This window comes from Vanessa tameamea, chromosome 8 (assembly GCF_037043105.1).
Source record: "Vanessa tameamea isolate UH-Manoa-2023 chromosome 8, ilVanTame1 primary haplotype, whole genome shotgun sequence".
Classification (NCBI taxonomy): Eukaryota; Metazoa; Arthropoda; class Insecta; order Lepidoptera; family Nymphalidae; genus Vanessa; species Vanessa tameamea.
In genome coordinates, this window is record NC_087316.1 from 12,372,750 (window position 1) to 12,392,206 (window position 19,457).

General features: G+C 34.8%; 4 protein-coding genes across 9 annotated transcripts; 1 reads left to right on the forward strand and 3 right to left on the reverse strand.

The window, feature by feature from the left end:
• Positions 1–266: 266 nt before the first annotated feature.
• On the reverse strand, positions 267–6,910 carry LOC113404731 (probable E3 ubiquitin-protein ligase MGRN1). Of its 2 annotated transcripts, XM_026645723.2 has the most exons (14): positions 6,624–6,910; positions 6,247–6,365; positions 5,847–6,118; positions 5,436–5,623; positions 5,003–5,157; positions 4,491–4,739; positions 4,280–4,417; positions 4,023–4,121; positions 3,766–3,849; positions 3,559–3,672; positions 3,225–3,378; positions 2,342–2,415; positions 1,859–1,934; positions 267–1,669 (listed from the first exon to the last, which is right to left on the reverse strand). In XM_026645723.2, exons 1-14 carry the CDS (start codon positions 6,709–6,711, stop codon positions 1,554–1,556), a joined length of 1,926 nt encoding a protein of 641 aa, XP_026501508.1. In that variant the 5' UTR covers positions 6,712–6,910; the 3' UTR covers positions 267–1,553. The 2 variants fall into 2 exon arrangements, 1 of the variants encoding a protein (XP_026501508.1); XR_003369431.2 differs by lacking the exon at positions 2,342–2,415 and having other exon boundaries at positions 1,556–1,669.
• A 411-nt stretch (positions 6,911–7,321) lies between these two features.
• Positions 7,322–9,571, forward strand: LOC113404739 (large ribosomal subunit protein uL16). Of its 2 annotated transcripts, XM_026645734.2 has the most exons (5): positions 7,322–7,401; positions 7,525–7,553; positions 7,632–7,937; positions 8,929–9,091; positions 9,366–9,571. In XM_026645734.2, the coding sequence occupies exons 2-5, from the start codon at positions 7,531–7,533 to the stop codon at positions 9,531–9,533; spliced, it is 660 nt and encodes a 219-aa protein (XP_026501519.2). In that variant the 5' UTR covers positions 7,322–7,401; positions 7,525–7,530; the 3' UTR covers positions 9,534–9,571. The 2 variants fall into 2 exon arrangements, with proteins under 2 accessions (XP_026501519.2, XP_064071647.1); XM_064215577.1 differs by lacking the exon at positions 7,322–7,401.
• A 477-nt stretch (positions 9,572–10,048) lies between these two features.
• LOC113404729 (DNA polymerase eta) lies at positions 10,049–14,141 on the reverse strand. Of its 3 annotated transcripts, none has more exons than XM_026645718.2 (8): positions 13,894–14,141; positions 13,182–13,316; positions 12,960–13,062; positions 12,562–12,778; positions 12,101–12,218; positions 11,884–12,024; positions 11,317–11,684; positions 10,049–11,234 (listed from the first exon to the last, which is right to left on the reverse strand). In XM_026645718.2, exons 1-8 carry the CDS (start codon positions 14,025–14,027, stop codon positions 10,102–10,104), a joined length of 2,349 nt encoding a protein of 782 aa, XP_026501503.2. In that variant the 5' UTR covers positions 14,028–14,141; the 3' UTR covers positions 10,049–10,101. The 3 variants fall into 3 exon arrangements, with proteins under 3 accessions (XP_026501503.2, XP_026501502.2, XP_026501504.2); XM_026645717.2 differs by having other exon boundaries at positions 10,049–11,237; positions 13,894–14,139; XM_026645719.2 differs by having other exon boundaries at positions 10,050–11,237; positions 13,856–14,067.
• A 690-nt stretch (positions 14,142–14,831) lies between these two features.
• LOC113404733 (fidgetin-like protein 1) lies at positions 14,832–19,275 on the reverse strand. 2 transcript variants are annotated; one of them, XM_064215715.1, is made up of 10 exons: positions 19,076–19,275; positions 18,804–18,953; positions 18,191–18,697; positions 17,635–17,747; positions 17,292–17,447; positions 16,934–17,067; positions 16,738–16,852; positions 16,342–16,454; positions 15,252–15,443; positions 14,832–15,133 (listed from the first exon to the last, which is right to left on the reverse strand). In XM_064215715.1, the coding sequence occupies exons 1-10, from the start codon at positions 19,165–19,167 to the stop codon at positions 15,014–15,016; spliced, it is 1,692 nt and encodes a 563-aa protein (XP_064071785.1). In that variant the 5' UTR covers positions 19,168–19,275; the 3' UTR covers positions 14,832–15,013. The 2 variants fall into 2 exon arrangements, with proteins under 2 accessions (XP_064071785.1, XP_026501512.2); XM_026645727.2 differs by having other exon boundaries at positions 18,804–18,956; positions 19,076–19,274.
• Between the last annotated feature and the right edge of the window lie 182 nt (positions 19,276–19,457).

Sequence of the window (19,457 nt, forward strand, 5' to 3'; positions counted from 1 at the left end):
TGTTTTTGAATGTTAAATTAATGACTACATTGCCATTACAAAATTAACATAGAATGTCTCCTGAGTGATGGGGATAAGACTTTTTATGAATGAGACCGTTTCAATCATGGCCGCTTGATACTTAATTTACAATGCAAAACAAGCAGGCCATTCTTACAACAATAATTAAAAATAAAACATACACCAAAAGCATGGACAACATATCAGTGGAGACATGGATATAACAAACAAAAATATTGTAAGAAAACAGGTGATGAAAAATAAAACATTTTTAATAATACATTTTATTTCAACAAATAAACTAAATTAGATTTAATTCAAAGTAAACATTTGAGATTCAATCAGCCCAGGAATGTTTGTATCAGTTCTCTTGTTCATCCACATTGTATTTATTAAACACAAATAACTCATAATACCTTTGCCTTCATTCATTAAAATGCTATAATCATTTTTAGCTCTAGGTATATAATAATCTTTAAAGTATTTTTGTTTTATTTATTTTCTTTAGAACTTACTAGCTACGAAAACGATGTTTACTTATTATAAAGTAATAATGATATTTAACGTAATAAGAACTCATCGTATTTAAGTTATTAAGTCTTCGTTTTGGTAAGGCCGCACTGCGAAAGAAAGCGTGACCTTATTTCATCAAAATTACACAAATTAATCGAAATTTTCGAGATTGAAAGGTACTTGCAAGATTAATAACTAATAAATTACATTTAGAAGCCGATCTTAGTAATATCTTTAAATAGCATCAATGAATAAATCTAATGAGTTGCGAGACAAAACAGAATTTGAATAGGTTTATTTCAAAACAGTATTGTTGGATTTGAGGTGCTCTTAAAATACGGTCTGAAACACCCAGAGATTTAGGCAACATAAATATAACGAGCGAGTATATAGCTCGAAACATATGTGACATTACATAAAATAGTGTGTTAAACTTACAGTTACCACAGACGTAACCTTATAAGAAGTAAATTCAACGCCTACACCTTTATACTAAAAGATTCCATTGCGAAGAATAAGTAAAAATAATGTTATATTAATCTATTCGAAAACTATTATAATTATTCCTTTATTATCTCATTTTTATATTAAATATATCACAATAATAATTTAATTAACAATTTGTGATGCTTCGATTACGATGCGAAAGCGACACATATATTAAATACAATTCAATATATTTAAATATTATAGTATAATATATATGTTAATTGATTATACGATATTTTTAATGCAATCGCATTCGAAGTTTAAATAGTACTTATATTTATGTAACGAACTTCTTTAGCTACCAATAATATTTCAGGTTCTCTATTAATCCTAATTTTATTAGTATCACGGAAAGACTATACGGATACTAATGGTTTCGAAGAGGTCCTAGATGGTAATAAAATCGTTAGTAATTAGTCGTAAATCAGTTAATACATACTCTAAACGTCGAGACTCGTCTACTGACGGAATAATTCCCTAAAAAGTCTTTCACGAATATGAAGTAACACCTAGAAGTGCGTTTCGGAGTGCGTGAGCACGGACAGCGGGCGCTAGCACGCCGGCTCGGCCGACAGCGCGGCGCCCGGCGCCAGCAGCCCGCGCGTGCTGGAGCTCGAGCTGTACGAGTCGCCCGACGAGCGCACGCTGGCCTGCGACAGCGGCGTGCCTGCCCGGGGAACGAGGCTGATAGATGCTTATTTATATGCGTGACGTTAATGACACGTTGTTTCGTATCTTTGACGGATAATTGAGTCATGTACTGTTATTTTAGTCCTCCGGTTAGTCTAAATCATTTTCGCATGTACCCTTAAAATGATAGTATTGCCATTATAAAATTATTTTTTAGACAACCTACCTGGCAAAGAAGTGACTCGATGCGGAAGCGCCCATCGTTGTGGGGTGCACTCCCCTGGCACGGTCGTGATTATCTCCTGCAACAAAATACTCGATGCAAAATACATTCAAACACGCGCAATACACAAAACTACTGCCGATTAAGTACAAATGAAAAGGCCGGTGAGAAAATTAAACCACAATGCACAAAACAGAGACGAATGAAACCAAGACAGAACAACGAAAAATGAAACAAAAATTTGAATGATAGCATTTGACGTCACAGCTGTGTATAGTCAGTGAAATGCCAGCCCCTCGGCGTCGATCTGTCTACCTTCTACCAACATATACTAATAAAAATCACATCTACGCAGTTAGGTGTACGCGTCACTAGGTCGGTCGTATAAGTCAGTGCGGGTCTGTCGGCAGTCGGTTGCGTGTGGAATCGCGTCAGTCGCGTCAGTCGCGTCAGTCGCGCGGCCCAGCCGGGGAGGTGCGCACTCACGGTTGGCGCGAGGCTGGGCTCCTCCGGCGTGAAGTAGTCGGAGTCGTCGGCCGCGGCCGCGCCCGCGCCGTCCGCTGCGTGCGCGGGAAACCATCACGCTCGTACAGTACATCGTGGATCATCGATTTTGGAAAACGGAGGTTTTAAGAAAAACCACCCATTTCCCAAAATATTAAGGCTAATATTTTAAGCGGTATCAAAAATGTCCTTTATGCGAGATTTTGTAGTTCAATTTATACGATGAATTACATAGTTATACTGTTATTAAGTTTTCGCCAAGAAAATTCTACAGCAGAACATTTGAAATTTTATATAGTACATATTTACGTATGAGCGGTAAATTAAGCTTTACAGCATGGTCAAATCTACGAAGCTCTTACATGAGAAAAGTTTTAAAAAATAACTTCATTAGGAATACTTCATACTACATACTATGTATCATTTAATATTCACTACAAAATAGCCGACTTCAGTTCTAATGTTATTAATTATAGTATCTATTTTGGGAAATCTAAATAATTATTACTACAAGCACTTAAAGATCCCAATAAAAGCCAATCAGACAGAACCTTTGAGATTTTTAACCCCCAATTCCCGATTCAAGCAGGGCAACACAAAATATGGACAAATATATCCACGATAACGGGGAACAATCGCATATTCTTTGATTAGGTGCATTAGATGTTATGCTAGTGCGCCTGTAATATTATTGTAGAGATTTATTCCTATTAATATTATAAATGTAATATTATAAACGATCATGCTGTAGATCGTTGGTTTGTCCTTCTTTCCATAGCAAGGGATCCACGGATCCATCAGTCTATATCTATGTGAAACGTTTTTTAAGAGATTTTATTACGATTTCATTAAAAAAACGACTTACAGAGCGGTTGGTCGAGCTGGTCGAGTTGTTCGGATTGATCCGGTAGATCGGTCTGATCTAGCTGGTCGGGCTCGTCGGTGTCAGTGTCGTCGATGTGCGCCAGCGGAGACCCTCGGAGCGTCTCCGAGCCGCAGCTGCTGCCCGTCCGCACCGTCTACAACCACGTGGCCACCAGCGTTACTTGCGAAAACCATGTCTTTAAATGTAACAATACCTAAGTATAAAAGCGGGGCAAGAACACGCCTTTTAAAATCACTCAGCGAAATAATCGACTGCTCAATAAGTTTGGAAAGCACTAGAATTAGAAGAGTTGAGGTGTACGTGAGAGACGCACCCCATTGGCGAGCTGCGTGAGCAGCGGCGAGCGTCTCTCCGCGTCGCTGTCGGGCTCCGTCTCCACCGCCCCCGCAGCCTCCTCCTCCGAGCGCCCCGTGGAGTTCAGGGAACTCTGGCGGACCAACGGCACCGGGTTACGAATATAAAACGAGGTAGTTATACTCAAACGATTCGACAAGGATAGTTAGCGGTGAGAGGCTCGGACCTTGGACAGGCGGTGCAGCAGCGGCGTGGCGGCGCGCGGCTCGCGGGCGCCGTCCTCGCGCGCCAGCAGCACCGACATGCGGAACTGTGGGCACCACGGCCGACTCACTACTCGGACTCCGAATACAACGACACATGTGACGGCTTCCAAGTTAACTCATTAGAAATTGTGCGAAATTAAATGTTAATGATCCTTTTATTCTATATAACATGATAAAAAATATTACTGCCCCATTAGGCTGCGATGATCGACAGTACCTCGGGCGTCAGAGGGTGGTGAGGCTTCCTACTGCCGCCGCTACCGAGACTGGTGGACGAGCTGCGCTCCAAGTTGCAGCGATTGAGCGCCTCCGCCGCCTGTTTACCAACATATTTACAGGCCAACCATTTGCCTGACTCCTGAACATTACTATCAAATATATATATATATATATATTTTAATATTATTATATTGTTTCGACTAAATTATCACAAATAGCTTTTTGGTAACTTTTCAATCGCAGTAAATATATGACCTGCGAGGCGGTGTCGGTGTCGGGGCTCGCGATGGCGGGCGCGGGGGGCGCGACGCGGGTGCGCGCGGGCGGGGGGCCGTTCAGCGCCTCCAGCAGCGACACCGGCTCGTAGCCCGCCGGGATGTTCTCCATGCTGCCCTGCGGACCGAGCACAAGCTAGTGTCATTACACAAATGGCCACAGTGAACTAGATGTCAGAGTGTACGCATACATCGGGCGGGGTGTGCGGGTGCGGGGCGGGCGCGGCGGGGTTGGCGAGGCGCTGCAGCGCGCGGATCTGCAGCAGCGCCCGGAACGGCGCGCGACAGATGGGGCAGTTGTTGGCCTGGTAGCGCAGCGAGTCTGCGCACGAGTTGCACAGGCACAGGTGACGGCACGGCAGGATCAGCGTGTCGCGCACGTCGCACATGCAGATCACGCACTCCGACCCTCCGTCCTCCGTCTCCTCCTCCGCGGTTATCTGCGCGGAATGTGACAAGCTGATCATAACAACATCACAAGTTGCCTTGCATGTTTATTAGCAAATACTTGTGCCTTGTTGTCGAGAGGATATATTTATTTTAAAAATGTTTCATTTATTTGAAAAATGTTTTCTTGAAAGGAATATTTCTTTGGAAAACCATAAAACTTTATTTCCAAAATTAATCACAACTGACAAATGGTTAAATAAACGTTACATAAAGAAATTATTTCATTCAATAATAAAAAAAATTGCCCTTTCACCTTTGAATCAAGATTCTTGTTTTCTATGCCATAGATTTCTTGCAGCAAGTAGCAGAGGCCATCCACAAAAAGCTTCTGTTTGAGAGCTTTCAAGACATAGGTGCCGTCCGAATGTTTTTCCACTACTGCTATAGTTGTATGCGATTGTCGTATTTCTAAAATGTGTTTATAATAAGTGTTAAATTAAGAATAATAAAATTTGATTATTTAACCACAATAAAAAAATATACATCATAAGGAATAGGTATGAGTTACGACTGACAGACAGGGCTCACATAAGCATGGTGTACTTTGTCTTAAAGTAATATTATGAAAAAATAATATTACTTTTATAATTGTAATTAGTTCAGTGTGCCATTAGCACAGAAATAAACTGTCACGTCATTGTCTGTTATAGCATGTTATTCACTTTAACAAACAATTATTTTCTTACCATCTTGACCTTCATCAACTACACAATATATTGCAATCGGAATTATTTCTCTATCAGCATTGTATGACAAATCTTCTTCGGGCTGTTTTGACGGGTCAAAAACGTGTGATATCTGGCAAAACTGCTGATTGGCACCTTTCTTATAGTGATATGTCTGAGATGTCATTGATGGGTCTCGGGGATAATAACTAAAAAATTGTTTAAGAAAAATTATTCATCAAATTTAAAATATCTTTCATAAATTTTGACATAGTTAAACATTTTCGACAAATGCATTTATAGAAACATACCATACTTTTATGTTGCTAATCTGATATGAAAATTGAAAAAATGGAATATTTTCATTAATATCTATATTTCAAATCTTTCGGTCTATTTTTCTATATACAACAAATTAATTTGCATACTAACACAACTCCAGTTGGGGTAACTTCCTCAGTACAGAAATAAAAGACTGTGATAGCACATCGAACATCACAATCGAACGTAAACTCAATATTATAGTAGGTCCCCTTGCCGTTGCACTCAATAGTCTTTGTGACTCCATCTCCAATCTTATTTGTATCACTTATTTTACCAATCGGTTCTGGACAGCGAACAAATCTCAAGGATTCCTTTCTAATATTAATGAGACTTTTAAGAGTTTTAGTTGGTTCATTAGATTGTGGTGGTGGATATGGAAACTGCAACCAAATTTATGATAAGCTATGAAATGCTAATTATTTTATCTTTAATTTAATAAGTTTATTAGAAGGCAAAATTCTTCAGCACAATGAAATGTCATAACATTTTTTTTATTTATTTAACTTACTGGTGTGGGTCTACTGCCAAGAAAGTTAAGATCAGCATTTTCACCAAACAGATAAGCTTCTGGTTGTGGTGTGTCGAACCTCTCTCCACCCATTATAAAATGACTCCCAAAATAGTTACCTAAATAAATTACATCTTTTTAAAACAACAAGGAAATTTTGTGTTGATTATAATTTTTGATTTTTCATTTACGATAAATATTGTTTTCATTTTAAGTATATCAAACTGTTTTCAAGGAAAAATTTACTACTAAACAAATACAAGAATTAAAGGATAAATAATAATTTTAAACAGAAATTCTTTGTATTCTGTTAATAATAATTAGGATATTCTGCTTTACTTGTTATCAAAAAGTGAAAAGGAAACGGCACAACTAACCAGATCTGGGTGGATATTTATAGGCAAGATTAGAAACCACATCTGCTTCTTCAACGCCAGCATGTTGTCTACTGGCTAAAGCACCCATTGTACACTGAAGATATTGTCTCGCTATCTTTTAAAATTCAATATGTATCCAACATCTATATAAAACAAAGGATTATATAGAGTTCGTCGACAATTCGCTTAAATTGTATACTCTTTGTTACTTCAGAAAAGATAGACTTTTACAGTGACATCGTCAAGTACCTAAACGTCACATATGTATGTATTGAGTATTGACTGACTATTGACAATAGAAGCTTCGAATCAAAATATTATCATAAATATCAGATCAGATGACAGACAAACTGTTGATAGGCACTAAAGAAAATATACACTATCAATAATTAAACATTCACATCATTAAATACGTAAAATATTTGCTTGTATAGCAATCGTTGTGGCTATATATGTATACTTTGAAAAGAAAGCTGAAGCCTGAAGTTAACATTAGAAACAATAATATTAAAACGTGATACTAAAACATGATTTAGTTGTACTACTATGTACTTTCAATATTTACTTTCAAACTCTACTTTAAGTATATATAAAATTAGATTTTTTTTTTTTATATTTATTATATTCATTTTATTTTATTATTCATATATGATATATATTTTGTAGATTGATATATTGTATTTAGATATATTAACTCATGTTATCTGTATTTTTTACAGTCTGTCATAGTTCCGGTTGTCAACACTCTTTTACTAGGTGTCGGTGTCACTTTGTGAAGGTGCTTTTTATTTTATGTGTATTTAATCTTAAAAAATCTCTTTTTATATTTAATATTTTTATATTATTTAAACAAGGATTGATTGCTTATGGTTTTCTAAGTATTTCATTTTATTTATTTCAGGCCACAATGGGGCGCCGTCCAGCAAGATGGTAAATATATTGAAGCTCTCACATAATGCCATAAGTGTACGAGTTTTCTGAAATATTAAAGTGTTTGTTTTGTTTTAGCTATCGTTATTGTAAAAACAAACCATACCCCAAATCCCGGTTTTGCCGTGGTGTACCAGATCCGAAAATCCGTATTTTCGACTTGGGCAAGAAGAAGGCTACAGTGGACGACTTTCCACTATGTGTGCACTTAGTGTCTGACGAATATGAGCAGCTGAGTTCAGAAGCTCTAGAAGCGGGTCGTATTTGCTGTAACAAGTACCTCGTGAAGAACTGCGGCAAGGACCAGTTCCATATCCGTATGAGGCTGCATCCCTTTCACGTTATCCGCATCAATAAAATGTTATCGTGCGCTGGAGCTGATAGGTATGTACTGTATTTATACTATGCATATCCATGTATAAAACTTTAATATTATCTAGAATTGACCAAACATTAAAAACTATTTTTCTGAAGCCTTCTAAACCTAAACTTCAAATACTTACAAAATTATGTGTAGTAACCTTTTCATAAAATGTGGTAAGTCGTATTTCGTATATTAATCTTATAAAAAAGATTCAACTTTACATTACATGTTCTTTTGAGGTTGTTTTCTTCCGTCTTTATTTTAATTGTACAGCTCGACTCTGGTTTTAAGTTACTTAAACATGTGTTATAATTGATAAACTTTTTATTAAATTGCAACTTAAAAAACCTAGCAATGCAAGTAGACATTAAATTTGGAGATTAACTGAAAATGTGCTTATTAAATAAATTTCAGCTAGATGTAATGATATCATAACATTTTTTTGGTTTTATGGAAGACAGTAATAATTATGAATATACATAACATCACATTTCCAGTTTTGACCTTAACATTATTTATGAATCATCTTCTTCATCATCTTATCGATAATACTTCAATTTTATGTGATGACTTGCAAATTTCAATAAAATATGACTTGTCAGTTTCAAACAATTTATCTATTAGTATAAACAAAATGAAATATTAGTATGATTATACATTTTTTCTTGTTAACATTCCAACAAATAATTTGATTTAATATAGGTTATTGTCTTATATTAATAAAGTAATTCAGAAGTAATTTATGCTACTATTATTAAGCTGTTCATGAATACTGCTTTTGGTTTTTTTTATGTGGTACATATTAAAAAATAATAAATTACAGACTTTGGTTTGTGACAATTACTTAAAGTAACTTAAATGCTTAAACATATCTTTAAACTTCTTGTATGGCAGGTTTCTAGGAATATTTATTACTTTAATTTAAGAAGTATTATTATTAGAAATCTTAAGTTCATGGATAATTCTAAGATTATTATTTCAAGCCATAAATATTGTTATTATAAATTCCAGGCTCCAGACTGGAATGAGAGGTGCTTTCGGCAAACCGCAAGGTACCGTTGCACGTGTTCGCATTGGGCAGCCCATTATGTCCGTGCGCTCCAGTGACAGATGGAAGGCGCAAGTCATTGAGGCTCTGCGTCGTGCCAAGTTCAAGTTCCCTGGTCGCCAGAAGGTTTGTTCTTGTTTATATATATAAATATGTATCTAAATTATTATTTATTACTATTATAAATGTTTGACAATAAAATAACTGCATTCTTAAACATTTTATATAGTTTATAATTAATTTGGTCTGCCTAAAAATTGAAAAGAGATCCATCTTAAAAAATATAGATAAGGTAATAATCTAAAAAACTGCTTGAGGTTATGGCTTTGTACAAGTTCAACAAATGATAAAATATATATTTAAAATCTAATAACTACATCAACATCTATTTATTTTATAGATCTATGTATCCAAGAGGTGGGGCTTTACTAAGTATGACCGTGATGAGTTTGAGAAACTGCGTGATGATGGCTGTCTCGCCAATGACGGCTGCAACGTGAGGTACCGCCCCAAGCATGGACCTCTTGACACATGGAGAAAGTTCCAAACCGAGATTCACAGTGTATAATTACATTGGATTGAACATCAATAAACCATAATATTTTACATCTGATTTTTATTTATTCAATAGATATTTAGATTTTATGTGACAGAATTTAATCTTCCTGAACTTCTTGTAAATAAATGTTTTACGAAATTCTGAATTGCGAGACCTTGCATATCTAATGATTTTATTAAACTTAGATAACATTTTTAGCTTTCTGGGTTTGATTCTTATTAATTAATTTGACTAGTCTTAAAAACAATTCAATTAATATGGTTACCTGTCATGATGTAAGTTGCCGAAACGTGGACATTAACTGAGGATCAGTCCACAAATTCGCGCTGGCTGTGCTATTAGAAAGTATATTTGCAACTTTAGAATAATCTGCACATGCTGGTTGCAATTTATTTTATACCAAACATTAATACTTTAAAAAAAATGGTCTGGTGGTATGAATTAATTGAGAAAAAAGGTGATATATTATTTATTAAATTCATTTTTGGATAATAGTAACAAATATATCATACAAAATCTGTTACTAAATATATCACAATTATTTACATAGCTTTTATTTTATTCTCGCACTTATATCTTACCTAAAAAACATGTCTATCGATTTACAAGGCAATTTCGTTTTCTTTATGGGTGATGATGATATTCTCTGCCTTTTACCACTACTACTACCATAGGAATGAACTGTCGTCTTTTTATTTAACTCCCTACTTAATTTTTGAGCCTCGTGAAAGTCGAGATGTTCACTAAATTTTTCAACTGCAATTTTTTCACCGCACTCTGTACACATCTTCACGGGGGCGGTCATATCGAACTTTGTAAAAAATTTGGAAATCGAAGGCTTTGCCTCATTTTTGTTAAGTTCTTGTACAGATTTTTTCTTCTTTACGTCTCTAGCTGGTTCCTTAAGAGTGGTTTTATCTTTTGCTTTACGTATTACCTCTCTCTCGTCCTCCCTTAATTTAAGCGCTATATGGTAATCTGCGTGTTCGTCGAATTCATTTAATGGTACAGCTTTCCCACACTCAAAACATTCAACTGTTTCTATGTGACTTGTATCTGTAATTTCAGGAGTTACTGTTCTTGATGAAATATCAGCTCTAGGTTGGACTTCTACGATTTTATCGACTTCAATTTCATTAGTTTTTAAGAGCTCCCTCATATTACTAACACGAGCTATATCAAGTGGATCATCTTCGAATAGAGCTATACTTTTACTAATTTCTTCATTAATGGTTGATCCTGAATAAACAGTATCATTACTATCATCATCACACTCTACTATATTACAAATAGGACTATTAACTTTATTTAGAGATTTAGATCCATTATCATGAGGTACCTGATTACATTTTATATTGTCTTGGTCTTTTTTCAAAAAATTGACAAAGAATGATTCTTGCTTATCTAATGGAGATTCTAATACTTTTTCATTATTTGGTCCCATAGTTTCTTTCTTAATTTGCTTTTTATCATTGTTTGTTTCTAAAAATTTATGCAATATGTAGTTTTTGTCAATATTGTTTATATTTGTTATTTTTGTTTCATTTACTTTAGTGGTTTCATTGGATTTTGGTACTGTCTCTTTAGAAGAACCAGCACAGAAATAGTCTTTGATTTTTTTCCTTTTCTTATTTTCTGTATTATCTTCAAACTTACCAACACTAATACCAAGAAATGTTATAGGTGCTCTTAATTTTTTATTGCTGTCAGCTTCTGGAAAGAACACGGGTATTAGCCAAAATAATTTTTAAAGAGTAAAATTAGAAGTTTTGTTAAGTACATATTTATAAACCTTTTGGCTTGCAACCTTCAGTACTGTCAATAAGAATTTCAAAAGCCTTATTTGTAAACAATTCCCCACACAATTCATCATCAGGTAAGAAATTGTATGACCTGGAACTACTTGTGTCTCTGCCATCCTGGAGTTGTACTGAAAAGCTAATGACCATTTGCTTTGGTGTTCTGTTATTTTCTAAAGCATCTTTTTCTAATCTTTCTTCTATTTCGTCGCCTAAATCCCTTAGCCACTTTTTAACACTTTCTAAATCTAAGAGAGCCGATTTTCCTTTAAAATTCTTGCAACATCCAATACTTTTCGGGTTGAATTTAGCTTGAACTAGTTCTATGTCAATTCCTCGAGCTATGTTGTACAACCATGTTCTGAAATAGTTTAGTTTAAGCAAGTGGTGTGACAAACAGAAATGTATTTGAAATTGTTAGTTAAAGGAAGTACTACATTCAAATAATACTATATTGTAATTTTGATTACCTAAATGAATTTTATTAAATAATAATGTTGTTAAATAATATATTGACATAACCATTTATTTGATCTGGTAGTTAATTTACAAATGCTTACCCATTTTTTTCATCAAATTTAGCCTGAAGTTCTCTTTCTGTGAAAGGTTGTAACTGTCCCATGGTTTGAATTTTTAATATTTCACAGACATAATCTCCAAATTTTCCTCCTAAATGCTTAACTTTTTTTACTGATAAAGTCCTGTGATCAGAATAATATTCTTTTAATAGATGAGTATTATTTTAGATAATGCATGTATATTACATCGAATACATACTTATACAAAATGTTTACAGAGTGTTTCGGCAGCACTGTTTGTTTATTAGGTTTGTTCATACCACAGACTAGTTTTGCCAATATTTTATTGTGAGCAATTCCCGCTGAACATGTATAACCTTAAATAGAGGATTAAAAACTGATGTATAGAATATTGCATATGACTAAACTTGTTTTAAATATTGTTTTTAAGAATTCTGACTTTGATAGTAGCCAACCTAAAAACTTATCCATATGTATTTATTTGAATAATAAAATTTGTTAATGATCTAAAAAAGGGAACAAGAAAGTATTTAACCTTAAATGTAAAAAAAAGTTTCAAACTCTAAAGGTTAAATATAATTATAATTTATAGTTGAGACCAAATGATAAAATACAATTTTTATCGTCACACATGCTTCTTCATAGTCGATATAAAATATCTGAGAACTGATAATATCAATATTCTAATTGTCGGGTTACCTGTTTCTTCAAAAACTGCAGCTCTAATTTCACTAACAATCTGAGCTCCGACTAGTAATTTTTGTGCATGATCAAAGTCAAATTCAATAGAGTCTGAGTCACAGCTGTGAATATCTGAGATAAAATGATCAAAACTGTCATATCCCAGTGCAAAAGTATTCGGCATCATGCTACTTGCCAATGTGTGCACATTTATTGTTTGAAGTCTTTTCTGCACCTGAAATTTGAGTTCATATCAATAAAGGTTTATAGACAGTTTAGGTGCAAAATCTCTGTACTCAGTCATAAAAAATGGAAATGGAACAGCCATAAAAATAAGTAAATTATTTTTTGTTAATACTAGATGTAACAGTTGTTTTAAAATATTTTGTAAAATACTTTTCTAAACAAGAACTTACTGGAATAGTTATATCTAAGTAAGCTTCATCAATTGATGCTCTTTCTAACAAAGTTGTAAATCTTTGAAGTACCTTTGCTACTTCTATCCCTGCATCTCTGTATCTAAAATGTTTTAAAGTAACATATACTTAATACAATCATAATAAAATGTTTATAAAAATATGGAATGAACATACCCTTCACCATAATATTAACTATTTTCTCTATTACTCTAGTCTTACTTTGAAATATCAGCTTTTCCTTTTTTGCATGGCACTGATGGGAGTTGGATCTCACGACACTTCTCCTTGGCATCATCACCTCGCATATGTCTATTTACTCCCATAGCTCTGGCTACATAGTTGACAGCAATAATTCTAAATAAATATAAAAAATTATATTAGTTTTCATCAAATACAGTACTGCTTAAAAGGTAGATCTTTCTTTAATAGTTTAGCTATAAAATAGTTATAAATAAACATTTATAACTGATTGATTTTTTAACATAAATAGAAAAATAGTCTTATAAAACATGGGCATACAAATATTTCATAACATTCTGGATTTAAAGGCCTGGAGGTCCTGGAGCAACAGAGGAGTAGAAGGCCAAATTATTATTTTACATATTAATTCAAACATTTTCTTTTCTGTCAATACAAATTAACAGTATTGTCAATATTGTCAATTTATTTACTCTTTGTATCAATTGGTACTGTCTGACAGTAATCAGTAATATTATTGTAATAATTTGACTAAAATAGCTCTATATGTAAACAACATTAAAATTGTTTACTAGTTGGAGTCTCTGTTGTCCAGCAGTTAAATACAGCTCTGTTTCATAAAATAGAAGAGAGTTTGTTCAAGGGAATTAAGATTGAGGTTGTAATTAAACGAATAGTATGTATTTAATACTGACAATTCGTAATATAAAGTTTAATGAATAGATTTATTCACCCTCCTCCTTTCCATGGATTATATTGCACAACAGCTATAGGTTTTCCTTTCAGTTCAGGATTTAATTTCTCTTCCACTTGACAATAAAAACAATCCATGTCTATCAACACAACTATCCTATTTTCTAAATCCATTTTGCTCTTTTATATAAATAATACAATTTCATATACAATCAATTGTATCGTAGTTCATTAAATAAGATAATTATGATTCTGGTACTAAAGACTACCGGTTTCTTTTCACGTAGCTTTGGTTTGTTTCTGACTTCTGTTGAAAATAACCCATGCTTAGAATAGCTTTACATTTGTTTTGACTTTTGGATTAGTGTTGCCAGGTGTTTTGAATCGGTAAAATACTTAATTATGTTTTATGTACTTGCATAAAATGTAATACTCTGCCTTTACTTTTAGACATTATTTTTCATAAAAAAATATTGTTAAATTAAAAAGATGTATTTTTTTTGCAATATTCATTTTTTTTTTCGTTAAATCCAGTTTTTATGGCAATTGATATCGTACAAAAATATTCTTTTTCATTATTTAAAATTTCAGTAATATTTTTCAGACATTGTCATTCGATCACGCAAGATAGATTATAATATAACAATATTTACAATTTCACGGCATAATACTTAGAAATTCCATCTTAGGTCCCGTAGGAAGTCGGTTATATTCGTAACGAATTTTTATAGCCTGTAAATTTGTTACTTATACAAAATATTTTTTTATGTCTATATCTCGGCATCGCATAAGCAGAATTTGAGAGTGCATAAACCTTTTATATTGAATGACAAACTTATGAAAAATAATTCTTGTTTTCATTGGATTAGGACCGGAATTTCAAGTTAAGTGAAAGGCAGACAATCACATAAATATTTATTAAAAAAATATTTTTGTACCCAATCTGCTGACAGCAGTTGTGCTTAAGCATAAAAGCGCATGGATATAAGCAGTTTTCTGGTGATCTCCCTCATCCCTGAAACTAATTTTAAGAGACCATCTAGGGCGCCTCACTGATAGTACAAGACTTGACTTTTAACGGTGAGGCGCCCACTAACACACGGCAGCCGCGGTTTTCTTCCCCCGTTTCACTCTGGATTTAGACAAGCCTATGTACAACTTTAAAAGCCGTGTCCGTAAGTGTTATTCCATTTAACATATTGGCCGAGGTCGTCTTGTGAGACGCTCGGACGAACACGCTGAAGAGCTATTTTGAAGTCTTGCACAGTTACTGGACGAACCTAAAACACAATATAGTACAGTGGTTTACCCTTACTCTCAAAATATTTAGGCATCGTTATCTGATAAAACCAGAGTTGTGACTCCCAGCTTATAACTGGTCCTCGTATGTTCTCCTACCTGGTCCCTGTCAATGGTGACGATCTGCGATAGAGGCACAGAGCGAATCGGCCCCATCGCGGCCTCCGAGCAGAGCGACTTCATGTCGGCGCCGGAGTAGCCGTCCGTGAGGCGCGCCGCGTCCGCCACGTGGCTCGCCGACAGCTCGTGCTGTTCGCTCCTCAGCAAGTTGCTGATTATTTGTTTGCGTGCCTAGAATAATATATAACACATATGGATTATATTGAAAACATATTTGAGTCGATTTTTATACATTATTGTTTCTATCAAACATATTACTAAAAAGTTTATTACAAAATATGTCGTTCGACGACAATTTTTTTTGTAATTAGCTGCTGTTAGTATAAGGTTAATAGCAGACAAGTAATTCTTTTTACTCTATACACCAATTACTATCGGTTGAATATTGGAGCTGACAATTTAGATTATATTATTTGAGTTTACAATGAGGGCTAAGGAATAATCTTTTAGTAAAAAATATATCATAGAAAACAAGATTATTATTAATAGAGAGTAATATTACGCAAATTACGTCGTTCGCAGCCGAAGGACTTAAAAAAAACCGAAAATACTTTAAAAGTTAAATTCACTTTTTTTTTAATTCACAAACTTATTTTACAAATATGAATACTAATTTAATTAGACTACTTCATGTGTTGAGGTTGTAACACAGAATGCACCCAGAACCAATTATTATAAAATAATATTAATACTTTTCTTAATTCTAAGAGACACAGAAATTATAAAGAAAGATCGGTGTGGTCCGTTGTGGGCGGCGTGATGTTGCGCAAGGGTTGCTGGTGCCGGGCCGTCGTCGGTGGTCTCGGCGAACGCGATGTCCTAATGTACCTCCATAGGGTGGTCGCATACATAACACGCACTTCTATTTTTTTAAATATAAACACTTCCAAGTACTTGTTTAACTTCACATGATAGTATATAAGGGTAAAATAAGACAATTTAGATTAATTCCAAGTAACCGATTAAGCTGAAATTTCGAACATACTTGTGATGAAAACTTATTTACTAAAATTCATATGTTATTCCAATATTATGTTTTCGGCAAGGTGTCAATATTTGAAATACTAACTTCGAAATCAGGCAGCGGAATGTACAGTCGTTTGACGAGGCGCCGTCTCGCCGCTTCGTCCAGTTCATGCGGTCGGTTGGTGGCGCCCACTATTAGAATACGATCTTCTTCACCTGTTGCCCAAATTTACACTTAACTTAGCTTACTTATATATATATTTACCGTCATATGAGCGACGAAAATATTTTGATAATCACTACGCGATTTCGATGACGGCTGACAAATATGATTTCCTATGGATTTACGGCATTCAATCGGCCGGTCGCCGTTGTCGGGTTCGATTCCTGCTCGAGACAGATATTAATTACTAAATTTGAAAGCTGGTCTTTCGCATATCTTATGTCCTTTTAAAGTTCGCTTGCCGATCGGTAAAAATACAAAAGAGCAAAATCTCACCCGTAGAAGCGCCGTCGAACTGCACCAGGAACTCCGTTTTGATCCTGCGACTCGCCTCGTGCTCGCTGTCGCTTCGCTGACTCAGCAGCGAGTCGATCTCATCTATGAATATCACCTGAACACGGGCACGTCAGCTACACAACAGTTCAGTCAAGAGAATAAATAGATATAGGCATACAGAGTAGCAGGCGCTGACCGCGGGCTGGCGCGCGCGAGCGACGGCGAACAGCGCGCGCACCATCTTCTCGCCGTCGCCGACCCACTTGGACGTGAGCGACGCCGCCGAGATGCTGAAGAACGTCGCGCGGCACTGCGCCGCCACGCAGCGCCCTGCGCACCACACTCGTCACTTCGGCAAACCTTATTGGGCTATGGCGGACGGATAGTCAGACGATGGTGAAAACAGTTCTCATTCTTAAACATTTCAGTGTGCGAAATTGACACAAAAAACCTGCTAATTTAAAAGAAGAAGGGGATGTCCCAATTGTCCTTCGACATCTATACCCTACGAGGTGTAATGTTCGAGATGTCTACTGGGCGCGTAGATCGCTCACCGATCAAGGTCTTGCCGGTGCCGGGCGGGCCGAACAGCAGCACGCCGCGCGGGGGGCGGCGCAGGCCCGTGAAGATGTCGGGGCGCAGCAGCGGCCACACCACCGCCTCCTGCAGCACGCTCTTGGCCTGCTGCAGCCCCGCGATGTCGTCCCAACCTGATGTACACGTGGGAGAGACCATTCAGTTGCTAATTTGTTTATTTAGATCCTCTATATCAGAGAGATACACTTTTAAATGAGTAAATAGGCTTTCTAATGTTTCATAGAAGAGACTAGTACAAGGTAACATTTTTAAGTTTATGAATAGTAAATTCATATGACAAACTGACAAGAACCCAATTACCGATTGGAGATCCTTTATCAATAATTTCACTTTCAATCAGCTCTATCATTTTCGGGTCAATGTGCTTTAGTCTCTCATCTATTATAGCAGGTTCATTGACCTCCTGTTTTTCTCTGCAAAAAAGATAATTTTGTAAATATTCTTGTGTTATTAAGTTATTATTTAGCAGGTGTTTAGTGAAATTACTTTTTGATATGAAATATAAAAAGACAAAATATTGTTTTTAAATAAACCTGTAATATTTTTAAATAAATTGGTGGCTAAAATAATTAAGCTTATTTTTGAGTATAATGTAAAACACATTTTGCCATTTGCCAATTCTTTAAAAAAAGAACAAGTTTATTTATGTTAAAATGGCATGTTTATAATTATGCCAACAATTTTCATAAGAACCAACCAACTAATGTTTCTATTCTGATTATGAAAATAAAGGGTTATTGATATTTGATATTATAACACCAGGCCACAGAAATATAATTGCAATGAATCAATATTTTATAACTTCTTGACCAGACAAAACTAAGTAACTTATTTAAAATAGTAAAACCAATCTTACTGAGCCCCTATCATCGGAGAAACAAATTTGGCCTGAGCCTTTCTTGATGCACCCAAAGTGCGCCGAGCGGCTGGATTAGAGGCCAATAGTGTTTCTCTAGCAGTTTTAAATGTTATTTTTGCAACTTGACTTTTATGAGCTTTCTCCTCATCAACTTCAACATCAGTATTTACTAATGGCTTTTCTACGTCCATATTGAAATCTTTACTGCAATTTGTATCTACTATATTCTTTGATGTAGGCATAGTTTTCTTTGATTTTAAACGACCAAACTTAGATTTTGAAAGCCCGTCATCTCCAGATTTTGATTCTTGACTAGAATTCTCAGAATACAATGGTCTAAAGTACGACACTTCTGACTTTTCTTGTGTAGGTAAATCAACTTTACATATGCATTTGCTTTGCATAATATCTACTGCTTTATTTTGTTGCAAATTTTTATTTATACTCAGGCATTTACACTGCGGTAAAGACTTTTCAAATAACAGTAATGGATCTGGTAGTTCTCTGAAAGTGTAATTAAAATTTTAAATGTCATCTTTTACTTTTTATGAATATTACAGTTTATTATTTCACCTTAATATTTAAATTAAATATATTACACAATGCTCACCCCAGGGAAGTACTCCAAGATTCAATCTCAGTACATGTAGAGCTGTTTAGTTCTTTTGCGAAGCCTATTAGGTGATCTCCATTTTTGTTAAATAACTTAACGTTTGCTTGCCATGCTTCTTGCAATGCGATAGTCGTAGAATTGTTGGAGCTACTAGAAATAAATTTGTCTTCTCGTGTATTTTTAAAGTAATTTAGCCCTGATTATTTATGAATGAAATTCAGTGCTGTTTGTTACATTATATAAAATATGCAAAATTTAATCTAACAAACCTGTTTAGAGATTTTTTATACTGATGCACAATTTCAGTATTTAATAAAGACACGTTAGTGCCGTCACTCGATTCAGATTGTGATAGCTGCATTGTTGTTTAACCTTCTAAAAATAATGTAAGTCTTTTCTATACTTTTATTAATTTCTTATTTCTGTTTAAACTTTAAATTGTATTTAGGCGGCAATACAAGAAAACAGAGAAGTTACTATAGTTTTTTTTGACAATTGACTTTGAAATATAGATATATACTTTAATATGTCATGTCTGTAATTTTACAGAAATCATTATATGTATCTTACTTTATTGCTCAGTTTAATCAATTCAATATACATTACTTAATATTAGTTTTCTATTGAAATTTTTAATTACATTTTTGTTTA